An 18,924-nucleotide genomic window follows, 5' to 3' on the forward strand; every position below is an offset into this window, starting at 1 on the left:
TCTAATTCGGATTCGGATTCCGGAATTATTCGTTTACCAAAATAAAAGTCGGACAAAAAATTCGGACGTTATTTTTAATATTTATAGTATCTGTTTAACATTACCAATCAATAAATATACCCGCATAAGATACAAGTAACATAAGAATTGGAATACAAGCATTCATAGCCCACTAATTCCATCCTCCATAAAAACATAACAAGAATTACAATGGTCTAAAGCATAACAAAAATCAAGACCTTTTTTTTTTCTTTTCCTTTCATAGTCAATTATGTGAAATGGGTTCATTATCAATTATGTGCAATCGGTATTGATGAACATGTGCAAAGAGGATTTCCAATTTCATTCAAGAATCAAGACTAAAGAGTGCAAGGACTTTGTGAGTGGGGCATGCCGTGGAGACAAATTGTGACTATTCAAGAGGAATTCCAATTTCATTCAAGAATCAAGAGTGCAAAGGCTATTGTGATTTGTGACTTGTGACTTTGCAAGTGGGGCATGCCGTGGAGACAAATACATTACAAAGCATGTGGTTTACCTCTTAAAGATCCTCAACCCTTAGTTGGTCCAATGGAAATTTGATTGGTCACTTGCTAATTGCTACACCGTACCTTGCTAAGCCCCACTTGAGAATTGAGAGAGAGGTTGATGCTATATACAATGAAAACAAATAATAAACTGAGAGAGCAGAGTCAGCAGACTAGCAGAATCGCAGGCAGCAGAGTTTTTTTTTTTTTTTTTGGTTAAAGGGCAGCAAAGTTGAGAATGATAAAATAATCAAAAGGTTGGGACTTGGGAGGAGCGCAACTACTTGGTGACGGTGTTTTCTTCTTTGGGTTTTTGTTTTTTTTATCTTTCAACCAATTGTACAGTGAAGATCGATCAATAGCAGACCGTAGATGACGTCTTGTGAGCTGGATTACTGGAGTGGAGCCGTAGATGGTGAAAGATGAGAGAGTGAAGAAGAGGGTTAGGAGAAGGAGCAAAGATGGAACTCAGGGTCACTTGCAGCGGTGGCCGCAGGGCCGAACTCGTCGGAGTGTCAAAGAAGAAGAAGAGCCGCATACTGGTTTTTGACTCTTTGTCTCTCTCACAGTAAAACTGTAAAAAGGTTAAAGGGGTAAAACTGTGAAAGTGTTCAACCGTGAAACCCTAAGGGATAAAAGGAATAAGGGATATTAAGGGGTTTTTTTTTTTTTTTTTTTAAGCTAACCGAATTATTCATATATAATTCGGTTCGGCCGAATATAACGTGATTTTTTAAATAGTTTGAATAAAGCGCGAATTTTTCTGATTTATATTTATAAATCGAATTCGGGAAGAATAATTCGTATTATTCGATATAATTTGATTCTACCGAATAATTTACGAATTATTCAGAGAATTAAATAACTAGGGTCTCGGCTCCTCTCCTCCGGTGTCTCGGGCCAAAAGGTGCCGAGTACACTATGGCGGAAGTCCACGAAGGCATATGCGGGAGCCATATGAGTGGCCGAGCACTGGCGTACAAAATACTTCAACAAGGATTCTACTGGCCGAGAATGCAAGAGGAAGCTATGAGGTATGTGAAGACGTGCGAAAAGTGTCAACTATTCGCACCTATCCCGAGCTGACCAGCACGAAGCTGACCACGATGCTGAGCCCAATATCGTTCGTCATGTGGGGAATGAACATTCTCGGGGACTTTACCCCGGCGTCCGAAAATCGAAAGTATCTAGTGGTAGCCATCGACTACTTCACTAAATGGGTCGAGGCGGAGCCCTTGGCCACCATCACTGAGAAGAATATGGAGAAGTTTTTTTGAGACAAGATCATCTATCGGTTTGGACTACCCAAGGTGCTCATCACGGAAAATGGGGCGCAATTCAATAACCCAAGCTTCCGAGAATTTTACAAACACTTTTACATAGATTTTTGCCAGGTGGCAGTAGCTCATCCAAAAGCAAATGGGCAAGTGGAAGTGTCGAACGGAACACTGTTAGCAGGGATCAAAAGGAGATTGGATGAGGCAAAAGGAAGATGGGTGGAAGAGCTACCGAGCATGCTTTGAGCGTATCAGACTACAGTGAGAACACCCACAAGAGAAAGCCCATATCGACTAGCATATGGAATCGAAGCGCTAACCCCCGTAGAGGTCAAAGCCTCATCATTTTGAGTACTCAACTTCGACGAGAAGACCTATGAAGATGGGCTAAGGGCCAACCTCAATTTCCTCGATGAAGTACGAGAAAACACTTTGCTTCGGAATACCAGCAGAAAATGGCAAGATACTATGACTCGAGGGTAAAGGAAAGATACTTTCGCCAAGGGGATCTCGTCCTCAGGAAAGCAAGCGCGTCAATGCCAAGGCAACAAGGCAAGTTAGCACCCAATTGGGACGAATCGTATATTGTCTCCAAGAAAATTTACCCAGGGACATATCGCTTGCAGACTCCAGGGGGCAGGAAGGTGCCGAGGCCATGGAATTCTGAGAATTTGAAGAAAATTTTCCACTAAGTATTCTGTTTAGCTCGGCTCAGTCTGTGCATATTCGTACACTTCTATGTTCTCGGCTTCAGCCTCAGCTTTTATGTTCAGCTGTTTAGCTCAGTTCAGATGTTACTTTAAGTTTGATATTCCAACACTAATGAAAGGACATATTTCTCCACTCCCGAGTTTATTTCAAGTCTACAAGATACTAGGTCATAAGATCAATCCTCATAGATTGACCGACGCTGAAGATCGACCCTCGTAGGTTGGCACCCAAGTCATAAGACCAATCCTCATAGGTTGGCCGATGCCCAAGACCGACCCTCATAGGTCAGCAAGGAGGTCATAAGACCAATCCTCATAGATTGGCCGACGACAAAGACCGACCCACATAGGTCGGCAACAAGGTCATAAGACCAACCCTCATAGGCTGGCTGACTCATAAGACTAACCTTCCCGAGTTAGCTATTTTAAACGCCGAGCACGATGGTCGAGCAGACTGGCATCTGGGGATGACAAAAATAGCCAAGGCATTGAGCTCGGCCAAGTGGACGGCTCGGTGCAATAAACTTACGTTAATGCCAAAGACAACGGACGAGCCGAGCTAGTAACTAAGGCTAGAAAATTTACTAAGGCATCAAGATCGGCCTCGGCCTAGCACCTTAAGATGAGCCCGAGCACTCTAGCCAAGCTAACGGCTAAGGTTAGAAGAAGAATTTGCAAAGGCAAGAAGCTCGGTTGGTGATCTAGGCTGAGTGCTCGGCCTCGGTGCTAAGACATGAGAACAACGTTGCCAAAGTAACAAGAAAATGGCCAAACACAAACACTTAACCAAATTCTAAGAAAAAGTTTTCTTTCATTAATCGAAGGCCGACGATTCGGCTTGGTTACATACCAAAAAAAAAAAAAAAAAAGAGAGTTGTTAAAACCCCGAACACGGGGACATGTACATCATTGGCAAGAAAAAATCAAAACCTTCAGAGTGCGGGAGGATCGACAGCATCCTCGGCAGCATTCTCAGTGGTGTCTTCGGTAGGGGGCCTTTTGGGTCCTGGCATAAGCAGATGGCTCGGCCAGCTGGGTGACCTTGGTCGTAACAGCCTGGAGAACCTCAACCCCATCCTCCTCGCCCAAGTCTTTGACCACGATGGCCGCGTCTTCATCAAGCTAAGAGAGGTTGAGGTTGGGGAAGGCGGCCTTGACCTCTACCAGTAGATTGGCTCGGCCTGAGTCATAATCGATAGAGTACGAGGGCTTCTGCAAGTCGTGGCAGAGCTCATTGAAGTCCTTCGATTGAAGGTACTCCTCCACCCCCTCAGCTCTGGCGCAAGCCAGGTCGGCCTTGGCTTTCTTCTTCGCTTGCTCGAGCTCAGCCTTCAGAGCCCTCCCCAGAGCCAATCCTGCCACACCCAAGCCCGAGGACACCCCCGTGGGGTGGGTGCTCTTCACATTGAAGGAGAGCTTGCGGCGCTTATTATCCCCCGGCGGTGGGCTCTGATCGCCCTTCTCCCTCCTCTTCTGATCCTTCCTCGGAGGGCTCTGCTCACCCTTATTCTTCTCGGCCTCAAGGCCGACCACCGCATCCTTTGGGTTCGGCACGGTAAGCCCCTTCCCTTTGTCGGCCCTAGAGGCCTCAGCTTTTGCTTTGGAGTTCTCGACTGCCTTTCTCCTCTTCTCCTTTGTAAGGTCGGCCTTCAATCGAGCCGAGTCCATTTGGGGGACGTTACCGACCATTGCAAGAACGAAAAGGAAAAGTCAGGACACACTAAGAAAAGTTGTAAGTGACAAGCTCGGCTCAGATTCCCTACCCGGGGTGAGCTTCCACAACCAGAGAAACTCCTCGTCCAGAAATTGTTGGACGTCGAATGGCGGGTGCTGGTGAATCTGATGGTACGAGGTCTGCTCGTACTCATTCAGAGGCAACACCCGATTGACATAACTCAATTTTATCTCCTTCCACTCAGTTCGGAAGGGACAGTCAGGAATGGAAGCAAAAAAGAATCGAGGCTTTCAGTGCTTGTTAGAGGTCGACACTCGGCTCAGGTACTTATAAGTATTCAGTGCAGAACTCTTTTGCGTTTGGCGGGTGAAGTAATACCACCCCTTCTCTGAAGACTTCTTCAAATACCAGAGCCGAGAGAAAAGGTTCACGCTCGCCGCTCGGCCCATCTAGCGAAAGAAGATGTGGAAGCCATACATCAACAACCACGCGTTCGGCGTCAGCTGGCCCGAGGATAAGTGGAAATGGTCCAAAATTTGGTCCACCAGCCCAAGCACTGGGAACTTGAAGGCGTACTTAAAGGCGATCTCATACAGAGCCACCTCACCTGGCCAAATGAAGCAGGCCATCTCCCCAGGATTAGGAGCTCGGAGCTTGATGTCCTCGGGAATGGTGTAAGTCTCACTCAACCGCTGGAGATCAGCCTCAGTGACCGTGCTCTCGACTGTGCCGACGCTTCCTTCAGCAGGCTCTGGGACGTCCGTAGAGGAGTCAATTAAACCAATCTCATCGTCAAAAGATCTCTCTTCATCGGACTCTTCGTCTTTCGAGGATGATCCCAAGCTCTCGGCTTGGCCTTCAACGATAGGCTGAGCCTCTTGGTTGGACTCTTGGGGTAAGGGGGCTTCCGCACCATCGTTCGGATGGGACTCCACCATGGGCTCATCCGAAGCCGAGCCCAGCAAGTCAATTAGGGGAGAAAGGTTGGAGAGCTCTCGGCTTGGACTAGTAATCCCTCGCACCCCGGCGAGCACTTCGCCCATCGAACCACTACCAACTAACATGCTTGGAGAAGAGAACTTACTGATTGCATGAGGCTTGGGAGACGAGCTGAACACAGGATGAGCTAAAAATTGGAGAACGCCGAGCACTTGAAGATCTGAAGACTCTGAGCAAGCTGAGCACTCCATGGATTTGAACAGTGACAAATGAAGGAAGAGGCTTCGCTATTTATAGCCACCGAGTCGCCAAGATCTAACGGCCGAAAAGCACTCAGAGGAGGAGATCTAACGGACCAGGGCCATCGACGGTTTGAATTCCTGAGCCATTATTGCTCTGGGTGACATGGCACTGACAACCCAACTGTCAGAGTCCGTACGACGTCAAATCCACACAGAGGGAGAGCTCAGACTCGGCCTCGGAATAGAATGGCCAGCACACCAAGAGACCGAACTCATCAAAGTCGAGCCGAACCTTGATGAGTGGGGGGCCCGTGATGAGTCATAGAATACCCTCCACTCAGAGAGTGACACATGGATGGACCCAGGCCGAATCTGAGGGCTGAGTCGAGCCAAATGGTGCAGCACCAAATCGGACACTGAAGGGAAGGATGATCACTTTGATCACCAACATGGCTGAGATCCACGGTCGAGCACTGACCCAAGCCCACTCTGATTGGCTATACAACCGATCATCACCGAAGGCGAATGCAAGGCCGAGCACCTACACGGTCCGAGGTCTGACAAGCCGAGCATAACTCGTATAGTACGGCCTACTTGCCACCTGTGCCGGGTGCGGAGCCGAGCTCCTAGGGCATGGCCCTCGAGGCCGAGGCCTCTTCAGAGGCAATGACAGCGGTTCGCCTAGGATCGTGGGGCCACATCCGCACATGCCGACGATCACGGGATACGAATTGGGCCGCAATCCCATGACAGAATTGTATCGCATTCCCATATGGACTCTTACCTCACTAGGAGCCTGACTCCTAGAATAACTCTCCATTATGCTCCGTGCGGGAGAGCCCTACCAATAAAGGACTCTTACCATGCAAGGACTCCTCTAGCTACCTCATCTCATCCTATAAATACTCAAGTATGGAGCTGAAACGCTCATCTCACTTTTCACTAAGTGGTTACGCTATTGCGAGGGAGACCTAACTTAAGCATCGGAGAATCCTAGGCCGGAGCCACACCGGCTCTCTAGTGCTCACTCGATTTTTGCAGGCTCATCTGTGGGCGAACCGGGCGACGAAGGTTTTCACACGCAACACCTCTAACCTCCCTTCCATATCTATAATTCAATTCGTATCGGTGCATGTTTAAAGAATTCCAACAATTTGTTTAATCAATACAAATTGTGACCCAAATCTTTCAGATATTTCAATCCCAACGATTGATGACGCTATCGCTTCAATCCGACTAATTCTTATACTTGTAAAGATCATATCATAGTTTGTTTCAGTAGTTAATTAAAACTGAAATCATTTTGTTTATCTTAATTTGTTAAGTTTTAGTTTTAAGTAATTAAAATTGATTATATAGATCTTGATCCCATATGGATCCCATTTGGTTTTTCTTAATTTTTTTTTAGTTTCATTTATAAGTGGCAAAAACTGCTCCTATACCACCCTAAGACCCTTATTATACTATGCTTATGGTAGAATATACATAAATGAAAATTCTGTAGAATAATGATTTTGTATTGCAATTGTTATTGTAAGTGCAATGGTGTCAAGTTACGGGCTGGAAAGGTGTTAGGCTCCTATTAACCGACCAGCCAACAGTCGTTCTTCCTAGACCACAGTATGTGCTATAAACTTATCTATTATAAGTCGGTTGTGTTTGGTATGCATTCTAGGTAAATTTCGCATTATCGGATGATAAAAATAGTTGTTTGTATTGTCCGAGAATGCAAAATCGACTAAAAATGCATTCCAAGAATGCATACCAAACATAGCCCTATTAAGTACCTGGTTATTCTAATTTTTTAAAAGTTTAATCTATCTTGGTTGAAGGTTTATGAGTCTAATTAAGCTAATCAAAGTTAATGTCTTAATCCTAATTACTAATATAAGTACATTATGGATCCTATTTTGATTTGATTAATACATTTTCTTAAGTTAGAAATCCTAACTTTATGATCGATGCTCTTTAGGTCAACTGTACAAAATGATTAAAAACATAAACTATGTTTAACGTGATGAAGAGTGACAATATTCGTAAAGCTAAACAGTGCATGATGGTCAAATGATCGAAATACCCCTTCTAGGGCAAGAATGTATGGGAATGGACCTATGATGCAAAGAAACTATAGGGAATGATTTGTAGTGGTTTAATATACCAATATGGAAGGTCTTATTGTCCCAAAATAGAAATTAGGCCTAGTCAATAACCAAAATGCCCCTTGTAGGGTAATGAGATATGAGATATGCTAGAAACTTCATGATAATGCAATTTTATGCTTGAAACATGTTGGTGAAGGTGAAATCATGAAAAATTAATAACAAGACCCCTCCTGGAGCCTTAAACAAAATTTGGCTACCAAAATGCCCAAAATACGTCTAGAGGGTAAAATGGTAAAAGTACTAGGACATGCATTTTGAAATCATGTCAAATTTATAAATGAGATTAAACAGCCTGATATGAGTAAAATATCCAAAGTTTTGATGCTGAAAAATCATTTTGGGCTTACACTAGGTAAAATGGCCAAAATGCCCTCTGAGGGCAAAAAATACCTTTTTATGCATGAATATGACACGGAATGAGCATGCATGCATGTGTAAATTTTCCAAAATCACTCTAAACAGAATGGGGTGGATGAAAAACATTGTTCATGATTTGTTGGGGTTTTATTATATTTTTTGGATTTTTATTTATGAAATTATCAATATACCCCTAAAGTGAAAAAAGAAGAAACACCATGCATGTCGGTATCTTCCAATGAAGGGGATTATCCTAAGTCATATGAAATATTATAAAGAACACTAACTAATTTTCTTGAATTAGGAAAAACCTAGAAAACATTTTTCCTTATTTTTCTAGTGGGAATGTGCATCAAGGGCAAAAATGGAAATGAATTTTTAAAAAATAACATGCACATGTTTTAAAATGCACAATAATATGAATGATGACCATACATATTGGTATGTCATATGAAAACATTGATATGGCCGAAATTCATCATGGACATGTCATAGTGGTTTTATGATGCATATTTATCCTATTTAAGAAAAACACAAGATATATTAAATAAAGGATAAATTACACATCACCCCCTGATATTCAAACGAAACTCAGATCACCCCTTGGTTTTTGAAAAAAAACTCAAATCACCCCCTGGTTTAGACTCCAATATGACAAATTAGTCCATACCGTTAGTTTTATGTTGTTAAGTGATGATGTCAACTAGTTAAATAAATTTAAATCCTTAAACTACCCTTGACCAATGTTGAAGATGAAGAAAGGGTAGTATTGTCAATTTAATTCTAATATTTTAGTACAAGAGTAAAATAGTCTTTTCACACCAACAACTAACAGCAGACTAACAAACTGTTACTGTAGAGAGGATGATTTGAGTTTTTTCAAAAACCAGGGGTGATCTAAGTTTCGTTTGAAAACCAGGGGATGACGTGTAATTTACCCTTAAATAAAATACATCTAAATTTACAAAACATGTTTTACATTTGAAAATACAAAGTAAAAACTGAATAGTATTATGCTACATGATTGCAAACCATAAAACAACAAGTACACATGTATTTATATTTTTTTTTCATTCCTTATTGAATTAAAACCTAGAAATGACATCTATGTCCTAGGGCATGGGGAGCATGCATAACATGACACATGCATGGAAAACAGTGGCTATTGAGCTTAAAAAGTCAAGCATAATGAAAATAACATCCCATATTTGTTTGAGGAATTTTCTGCATTTCTGGCATTTATTATAATTTCTAATGTACCAAAATAAGGATAAAAATGAAAAATGACCAAATTATGGTTTTGAGGCTGAATTGGCTCAAACCAAACACTTGCATTCTAAAAACAATATGAGCTTTAAGCCCAACACAATGACATGACTCAAAACAAGCTCCACGGTTTCAAATTTTGCAAGTTGTTAAAATGGTCACATGGGAAAATTGTCCAAAATAAAAGTATTTGGACCCCGAGGAAATCAGTGAACATCAAGCATAGTAGGGAACATGTTGCATAAATGTTTTAATTTTTTTGGAACACAATAGCTCTTTTTAAGAATTATTCTGCTTAAAACAACCTATTGTCACTAAGAAAAATCAAAATAAATACAAAATAATTCTAAAAATTAGGAAAATTACCCTTTAAGCATGGGAGTGTCCTAGCTCATTGTGGGGACCCTTGGATGACCGAAATTTGTTTCCAGAATCCATAAAAAATTGCTCCAAGTGTGGTTGCTCCAAATAACTAAGTGAGTGAACCAAGGGCATTTAGGGAATTTTATAAAAATATGTGAAGGGGGTATGAGACTGTTGTAAATTGCATTTGAAAAAGGGGAGTGAGGGCTTCAATGTGGTATTTTTTCCATGATTTTTCTCCGCTCCTAAGGCCTCCAAATGGGGGGTTTTATACGCTCCAAAATTGTTCGACGAAATGCCTAATGCACACACCACGAGCTATGCCAAATGATGTCAATTTGGAAATCATATTGCCAAAACAGTAAAAATCCACCTGATCTGTGTACAGTAGGGACTTCAAAAAATGAATCTAATTGAAGGGAACAACAAAGAAGATGGAGATTAAGAGAAGAGGACTTAGTTTCTCTAGTTTCAGCTATGAAGTATGAATATCAAAATCTTTGCTTCAAAACAAGAGAGCAGATGTCTCTTCTTGCTGAGGGTCAACTAAGACCTTGACAATTGAGGTAAATGATGGCCATGGCGACTTGGGTGTTTGAGAATGGCTGACATGGTTCTAAGTATCGGTATCATATTGCCCATATCGGACAATACGTATCGGTTTTGCTAGTCACCGATATCGATACCGTATCGATAGCACGGTACGGACAAGGGGTAAAATGGTCAGAAAACTCATTTTTAAAGAAAATTCAAAGGTAATTTTATCCGGTACAGCCGATCCAGGCCGATACCATATCAGTATCGTATCGGTTTTGCGTGTTGCCAATACCCGTTCCGATACCGTGCACTAAAACCATGATGGCTGACCATCGGAGCCTCAGAAGATGGAGCGGAGCTCGAGCTTTTGTTTCTCTAGAGCAGGGAGAGAGAGACGAGCACTTCATCGGAAAAGGACAGATCCTCAAGATTTAAGGTAAGTCTCCTTTTGTATGTTGACGTTGTGGGGGTTGAGAGGGGCGAACAGTATGAAGTTGGGACTGAACTGGTTCATCTGATGCAGGAGAGATGAGTGGAGTGAATTGGAACGTTGAGTTGCTATAGGGTTTATATATGGAGCAGGAAGACAGGTTCTAGGATGTATAATCTTCCAATGGAACTAAAAGTCCGGACAGTGAAATAGTAAAGGATCGGTGCAGTAGCTGAGGTAATGTGTATCAAGTGGGGTGATGAGTGTGAGTATGAAGCAAAGCGAAAGAGGGGTTTGTGTTTCATAGATACAAGTATTTACGTGGTTCAGCTGTGTCTACAATCACGGGCATAATTGGGACTTCTTCACTATTAGAGAGAATAACAATACAATAAACACTTTGATTTTAAACTAAACCAATCTTGTATCCAAAACCGGATACTCCATCCTGTCTAAACTCACACTCTCAAACCCTTAAAGAGAATATTGAAACTCGATACTCACAAAGTGCAACACTTGCTGCTTGTATTCACGCATCTGTCTCTGTTGTATGTTTCAACGTCTCACCCTCACCCCTATTTATAAGCCATAATGTAGAGGAAGTTTCCACATCTATGCCACATTCGTTCAAGGCGATGTTGGAGGTAAGGTAGATGGGAGACGAATCGTTATCCTCTCCGGAGCACATGGCCTCTGCAGCAGTCGCACGATGCGTTACAACACCGTATTGTAACAAGAGAGAGTAAAAATTTGTGGGAGACAACCCCTCCCCATTTTTCTTCTTTCATTTAATGGCCTAATCCTATTTTGGCCATTTTCTCATTACTCTTCTCTCCTCTTCATTTTCTTAATTTTTTTTTGCTCCCCTTTTTTTGTTGGAGACACACATGAGCCGTCCTTGACTTGTGAGTTGTGTCATCCTCACAAGTAAAGGACGGCCCATGTGAGGGGTGAGAGGGACGAACAGTATGAAGTTGGGGCTGAGCCGGTTCATCCGATGCAGGAGAGGTGGGTGAAGTGAGTTGGGGCGACTGAGCTGCTATAGGGTTGACATGTTGAGCAAGAAGACAAATGGTCCGGGATGTATAACCTTACAATGGTGTACTATAGAGCTCGGACAGTGAGAAGGTAAAGGCTCAGTAAAAGGTGAAGTAGCTGGGGCAGTGTGTATTGCCCATAGTTTGAGGTATCGGTATCGTATCACCGGTAGATACGTATCAGTTTTACAAGTGACCAATCCTGTTACTATTCCGATACTGAATCGCTGACACAGTAGAAAGTACAGACAATGGATAACATGGTTAAAAAAAAAAAAAAAAACCCCATTTTCAAAGGAGAATCAAAGGCAAGTTTGTCCGATATGACTGATCTATGTCAATACTGTTCCGATACCATATCAGTCTCTCAATTGATCGACACGCATTCCAATTCCGTGATCTAAAACCGTGGTATTGCCGGGTGGGGTGATGAGTGTAAGGATGAAGCAAGGTGGACGAGGGGTTTGGGTCTGGAGATGAAAGCTGTGAAGGTGGACGGGTGGGGTGCGTGTGAGGGGGCAGAGGGTAGGGCTGTGCATGCTTTCCAGTTAGAGATATGGTCAGAGAGAGGGTGCAAATGCGGATCCCAGGGGGCGATAAAACCAAAGGCTAAATAAGAGCGCCACGCCCATTTGTTGTAGAAAAAGAAGATGGTGAGGTTGATACGCAATCCAAAGAAATCAAAGACGAGGAAGAAAGGACCAGATCCTTCACAGGATATGAAAAGTCAAGAAGAATGAGAGATGACATCGGAGAACCACAGATGAGAGGACTCAGGAAAGTCTTTATCAAATTAAAAAAAAGAGAACTTTGGAAAGCGACTCTGAAGCTGCATAACCACTTACAGAGACTCTACTTCAACTATTCCTCTATCATCTCCCAGAGACGTTTACTAACAGTTACAGGTTCTCTATACCAACCCTCATTGAATAGAGTTGTTTCGCTTTTAACGAGGTTCAAAGGTTTTAGTGGATGGCAAATGGCGAGTACAATTTCAAGGTCCACATCATTTATGAATATGTTGAAAACCCTCGATTTGAAAAAGTGAGTTTTTTCAAAACTTCAATTACTTTTGTTTTTTTTGGGTAAGGAACTTTAATTGCTTTCAATTATAGGTTTATTGATAGTCTATGATCAACTTTCTTACCCTACCAAACCCTAGAGGAAGCCTGAAAGAGAGATGTCCTAAACCGACTTTCATGATTCATTCAATCTGACCATAGAATTTTTATGATTCGCTATTCATGAATTATAAAATATACGAATAAAACATCCACCCCCAACAAACAACGCCTTAAATAGGGAGTAGTTTCAATCCAAAAAATAAAAAATAAGAAGTATTATTAGACCAGCGGCAAGAAAAGGCGAACTAAGAAAATAAGCAACGGTAGTGTACGATCAGCTAGCGCTCAATCCGTTGCTATCTTCTCCCCCGGATAACAACCATCCACCATTTGAGGGGAGAGGGGGGGGGGGGGGGTTGTTCTTGGAGATCAACATAAACAATGCCAAGGGAGAAACGACATAATATTAAAACATAGACCGTAAGCTTACACTCAACGCAGTGTGATGAAACACAAGCCCATACATAGATAGACCTTTTGAATAACACTAACCTTTCTAGATGGAAGAAGAACACAGCAACCCTATATCTCTACTACATCTGCCAGATTATGGGATCCAACAAGAGAAAGAAACAGCGTATCTACAACCTCTGTTCATGACACTTTCTCCCCTTTGCAGCTGCAAAGAAAAATGAAATGGAATTGTATTTAAAATTGCAATTAGAAAATTTCTATTCCTAATTATGATTATGGGAAGAAAAGAGAGATTGGCAAGAGAGTGACTGACCTTCCATTCTGCACTCACAGAAGCACTTGTCTATCAAAAATCCAGCTGAAAGGAATTTTAGGTGCTTGCTTAGCCCTCCCTTGAGCTCTTTCCTCCAGCCTTCTGATCCTTGGTGCCAACCCACAGATGAAGTCCTGAGCTTTCTGCCCCTCACCAGACAGACCTGTTAACTTCTCCACATTCCATCTACCAACTAAAAATTCTAATATATCAGCATAGTCCCTGGCTGTATAGACCCCCAGCCGCTGTGCAACAGCAGAGAAGTGCTCAAACAGGTTGTCGTCTCGGCCATCATACATAAGGTGGGCTGGCATTGAGATCTTCTTCCTCATCATGTCTGCAAAAGCCAATACGGTACCATCTGGGTCAATCTCAAAAAGCTTCTCCACAATTTTGGTATAAGCAGTCTCATGGCGCTTCTCATCAGCTGCAATGGTGCCACAAATCTGTGCCAGCTTCATGTCTCCATGTTCCTTGGCCTGCCTAGCCGTGTTACCATGGGATATGAAGGTAGCCCTCTCCTGGAATGAAGTGTAGATGAAACCAAGATAGGGGCTGTTCTCTGTCCTGGGATCCTATAAAGACATAGAGGTTAAAAGCATCACTCAGAAAGAATAATAGATCAGATCCTTCAAAAATATGAAAGTCTTTGACCAAACATCAATCATTTTCAATAAGTTGATAACTTGGGAAAATAGTGAGCACTGTCATCAAAGAAAAATAGAAGTTTATGGACTAGTATTCAATTCAATGAGTGAGTGAGTCACGGATTGGATAGTCTAGTAGAGCAAATCCACATACATAAACAGTCAGAAAAAGACATCATTTGTACTACCAAATTATCAGATAAACCACAAAATATATCCCTGATCAGACACTAGAACAATCCAGTACACTAATTTTGGAGCCAGCTACCTGTATTCAAGAAATGACCCACAAGTTGCCCCAATGTGATATTTTGAACATGGCATGACTTCTGCATCCCTCAAGAATGTGAGTATTGTCACATCTCTTCATTGTTGTTATCAATTTGTCACCACAGCAATAAAGGGATCAAACAAGAATTTAAGATACCAATAACTTCCACACAGCATTTGACTTTGAAGTTGGAAGTTAAGTCTCAAGATGATTAACTGTTGGAAAACTTTTGAATTTCATTCCCATGTAAAACACTCAAGCATATATTGATAGAATTAATAGTTGAATATTTAACCTAATCAGAGTAATAGGTTTTGTGCTAAGATACTACCATTCCTGATCCAATCAGATACTGAATTGTCTTCTCAATTTGCCTCATGTCTACTCGTCCAGACAGATAGAGGTACTTGTTGAGAAGGTCCCCATGCCTGTTTTCTTCAGCAGTCCACGCCCTGGTCCACACAGCCCAGGAAGTGAGGCTTGCACCTGTTTCATCCCGAACTCCATCCAGAGTATTAAGCATTGTTTGGTAAGTTGGAAGGGCTTCCTCTGTTACCATATCTCCAACCAAGACAATAAAGTATTCATCAGGAATCTCCTTTGCTCGTTCCCTTAGCTCCTTCACCTGCTCATCAAATCCCTCGGAGGCAGGATCAGGCAGAAAATCCTGTGGTTGCCAGCACTTCTCAACAGGCTTCAGGTGTACCAAGATGTTCTTCTCTGCCCAATCCTCCATGGATTTGAAGATCTCGATCTTTTGTGCTGGCATGGAGTGGGTCACTTGCACATGCACCTCCCGGGGAGGGCTGAAGGGCCTCTTGAGATCCTCTACCTCCCTAAATATAAAAGAACTTGAGGTCATTAGCTTACATCCCAGAATTGTGACCTTACATCCCACACTAAAATACAATCACATACACACACCTGAAATGAATGATCTCAACCATGGTACAATGAACAGGAAAAATTAGGCTTAGAGCTTAAATATGGAACTAAGATCATTAGAGGCCATATTGATTTCGCAGACAAACACCCACGACACTAAAAAAAAAAAAAAAAGACAACAAAAATCTGGTCATACTTCCAGCATGTTCTTCCGCTATCCCATCATTGTTGTTCTCATAATCAGGTGTTCCCGCTCAAATCAATCAATTCTCTCCAACCATAAGCATTCTGCATATTATGGACTTACAAACAGGAAGAAAACTACAGCAGGTCCGTTACTTGTACATGACCTCAGTAATCCAATCACAAATCAATAGGACCTACTAAATGCCAAAGGCAATGCACACTCTTCTATATGATCAAGTGTACACAGTCTAGAACTCAATCATAACCACCTAGATTTGTTTAAATTTGAGTTTCCTGACATTTTCTCTCTGTCACTATACAAATTCAATACATGTACAGAGTCGTTGAACAAGAAGATTCGATCTCCCTATGCATAACAGCAAGATTTTGATGAATCTTAAACCACTTAAAAACCATTTAAAAATCCAAAAAAATAATTGCATGAAAGCTACAGAGGCCATTAAATGGCAGATGACCTCTTCAACATGTCTTACCTTTAGAATTGCAGCAATTATTTCATCATGCACCATCTAAAGAAGGTACTATTTCTGTACATATTCGAATGAGAAAAGACGTTTCAACATCATATGAATAATTGGATGATTGGGTGGCTTCATGTATCTATTTTTGGCCATGGTCTATGTTCAAGCCAATAGATCAATTACTATGGTTAGATTTTCAGCCCATCTATTGATTGGAAGGTGAGTCGGTGACGATATTATTTGTTTAGTGGTATAAGAATTGTCAAATTCTATCTCTTAACTGTTACTATATGATTCTGGATGATAACTACAGCTGCAGGAGTACATCTCCAAGATCCTCACAAGTAAAACCAAACAAACAGAGCTCCCAAAAGGATATCCAGAAATAAAATGAATAATTCACAACAAATACGAACCGACCCATGGACAGAAATGCTTGAGTCACTATTATGTTGAGGTCACTAATGAGAAGGTGAGCGTGAATCTAATCCTCACTTCAAAGGAGAATTCCCAATAAGATGTGTAGCTGGAATCATTTCTCCAGCTGCTGAATTTTTGCTACCGGTGCCAGAACACATGGGGGCAGAGATATTATGGTGAGTGAATGCTCATAAGCAATGGGCAACTTTCTATCAAACTACAACGTGACACTAGGTTTCAGAACAGAGCTATCTTGGTGAATACCCTCCTTTTCAGGTACAATTATTTGGGTCTTGTTTACTGGGAAGTATTTGACTCGTAATCTTCTGAGAAACAGGAGCTTTATCATAAGAAATGCCCAGTGTAAGCCTGTAATGCATGAGGAACAGCCCAAACTTGTTGAAACAATGCCCTTTTTCAGCCTTGTTTTGGTGGGCTCCTCCTACCCACTCCAACAAAATTCGTTTCCTTTAAAGAAGGAAAAACAGAAGAGAGAAAATCAGGCTCAATGATTTCGAGATCCCAGTTTCAGCAAAGGGGATGCTTCTTCCCCCTCTTCCAGGTTGGGTGGGGGATAAGTTATGAGATGTTTCTTGTAACTCATAACACCCACCGCAAGACTCAGCTCCCAAAAGAAGATCAAACCATAGAAAGAAAATAGTTTTACTTTAAGTGTAAATCACCAACAGAAGGAAAGTTTTGTTAAATAAACATTTTATTTTAGAGAAATATTCCTATTTTAATAAACAAAAAAAAATTACTCAGGAAAATTATTCAAAAGGAACATCCATAGAACAGACGCTAGCATAAAAGTAGCTGACTGATTTGTACCCAAAACAAAGAAAAGGAAAAGGAAAAAAGAAGAAGAATAAAGAAAAGCCAAATTTTCCAGATAGACATTACTAAAACTACAAGCAATAAGAGGAAAAGTCAAAGATCCAGTCACCTAGTTTGGAAACAACTAATATAAGATTCATCGATTCAAATACAATTAATTCAAAATATCAAATCTCATCCACCAGACCGTCATCAACCCTCTCAGCCATCCTCAAGGATTTAAACAATTTTTAGCAGGGAAACCACGTTACAAGAAAAATTAGCAAATTTATCACTTCGGTCTGGGGGTAGACGAAGACCCTTTAAATCATTTAAAGATAGAAGTAAAGAAAATAAACCAACAAACAGGGCATAAAATAAAATATCACGGAAAAACAAGTTACTAAATTTAAAAACTAGACAGAAGCCCCCTGAAATGACAGCCCATGATTGAAAAGTGTAAAAACTAATCTACAAAATCAACACGCTTCAATCAGCTTCCAAGTGTAAGAAAAGACCCATTAATTTTTCACAAGCAGAACGAAGAAATAAATAGAAATTTCATATATTAAATCAAACGTGCAATAGAAAAATTTACCACCTATGTCTAGAAACCCCACAAAATCAAACCCAATTCTTAATTTGCCTTTCATAAGCTAATTATTTTATTATTCAATTAAAGAAGGGAATCAGTAATGAAAATCTTCATGCATTTCCCACAGAATGAAGAGTGAGAGAGAGGGAAAAGGTTTAATTCCACCAACCCAACTAAGTTCTTAAGAAAAAACAACCTCAAAATCAAACCTAATTCTCAACAAATTAGGCACAAAAACAGATTTTAAAACAGAAATATAACAGTATGATCATCATAATAGAAGAATATACAGATTCTACACTCCCGCAGCCCCACCCCGTAAACAATCTATTACACGCACGCACCCTGCCAACGTAAGGAAAACAGCCATTCAAAGTTTACCCAGTTCGACGAGAATAAGGTTAGGCACCCAATTTAAGAGAAAGGGAAAGAACACGAACCATCATCGGAAATAACAAGAACCCAACATATATAACTACACCGAACATGCATTAATCAAACATGATGTAAAACAAGAAATGCAATCGAGCACTTCCAAATAAAATACGAAAAACACATTAAATCAGACTCAATTTTTTCAGCGAATTCAAAAGAGAAAAAGACAAACAGAGCCGAAATCAGAGAATAAGATCATCAGAATCCACGAAATATAACCTAAATTAAGAGGAGAAACAACGACTCAGATCGTAAAACAACACTGAAATGAATACCCCAATGAGATCCATCCAATCAATCTAGCAAAAGAAAAGACAATCAGAGAATCTAAGATTCATCAACGGAGTCAAAGAAGGCGGCGATGAACTCACTTTGAGGTAGAACGAAGGGTAGATGCCATGAAAATCTTTGGAGATCTGAGATTGGCAGCAGTTGGGAGCCCAAAAGATGGACATTTTTGAGATTGAAAGGGGAGGGAATTGAGCTTGAGAGCCATTTCTGTGCCGAGTTTTGCTTCGCTTTCCTCCACAGGAAAGAAGGAGCGAGAGAGAGAGAGAGAGCAAGAAGAGCACAAAACAACGATCCAAGTAAAAGGCACACAAACACAAAGTTAAAACAGCTAGACAAACGTAGGAGAGAGCAGATAAATAACCACAGCACATTGGAAAGAGGCCACTTGTTTTTAATCAAATTACTTGAATGCCCTTATTCCAGTTTCTCTTAATTAGGGCAGTGCGGCGGACTATACGGTTTTAGGAATCGGTATCGGATATAGGACGGTCTCGGCTGATACCAATCCGGATTGTTCTCAAAC

At 41.3% G+C, this 18,924-nt stretch overlaps 1 protein-coding gene across 2 annotated transcripts; it reads right to left on the reverse strand.

Moving 5' to 3' along the window:
• Positions 1-13,028: 13,028 nt before the first annotated feature.
• LOC122654599 (stearoyl-[acyl-carrier-protein] 9-desaturase, chloroplastic) lies at positions 13,029-18,677 on the reverse strand. 2 transcript variants are annotated; one of them, XM_043848761.1, is made up of 4 exons: positions 18,482-18,677; positions 14,623-15,127; positions 13,374-13,948; positions 13,029-13,265 (listed from the first exon to the last, which is right to left on the reverse strand). In XM_043848761.1, the coding sequence occupies exons 1-3, from the start codon at positions 18,604-18,606 to the stop codon at positions 13,388-13,390; spliced, it is 1,191 nt and encodes a 396-aa protein (XP_043704696.1). In that variant the 5' UTR covers positions 18,607-18,677; the 3' UTR covers positions 13,029-13,265; positions 13,374-13,387. The 2 variants fall into 2 exon arrangements, with proteins under 2 accessions (XP_043704696.1, XP_043704697.1); XM_043848762.1 differs by having other exon boundaries at positions 13,029-13,272.
• Positions 18,678-18,924: the final 247 nt, after the last annotated feature.

The sequence above is a fragment of the Telopea speciosissima genome, chromosome 3 (genome assembly GCF_018873765.1).
Source record: "Telopea speciosissima isolate NSW1024214 ecotype Mountain lineage chromosome 3, Tspe_v1, whole genome shotgun sequence".
Lineage (NCBI taxonomy): Eukaryota > Viridiplantae > Streptophyta > Magnoliopsida > Proteales > Proteaceae > Telopea > Telopea speciosissima.

What these genes read in the sequence shown, in the direction of transcription:
- LOC122654599 (XM_043848761.1), bottom strand. Translation starts at nt 18,606, where the DNA reads ATGGCTCTCAAGCTCAATTCCCTCCCCTTTCAATCTCAAAAATGTCCA. An exon ending in ACCCTTCGTTCTACCTCAAA is followed by an intron (nt 15,128 to 18,481) that starts GTGAGTTCATCG and finishes TTTTATATTTAG; the next exon opens with GGAGGTAGAGGATCTCAAGA. An exon ending in ATCTGATTGGATCAGGAATG is followed by an intron (nt 13,949 to 14,622) that starts GTAGTATCTTAG and finishes ATGTCTTTATAG; the next exon opens with GATCCCAGGACAGAGAACAG.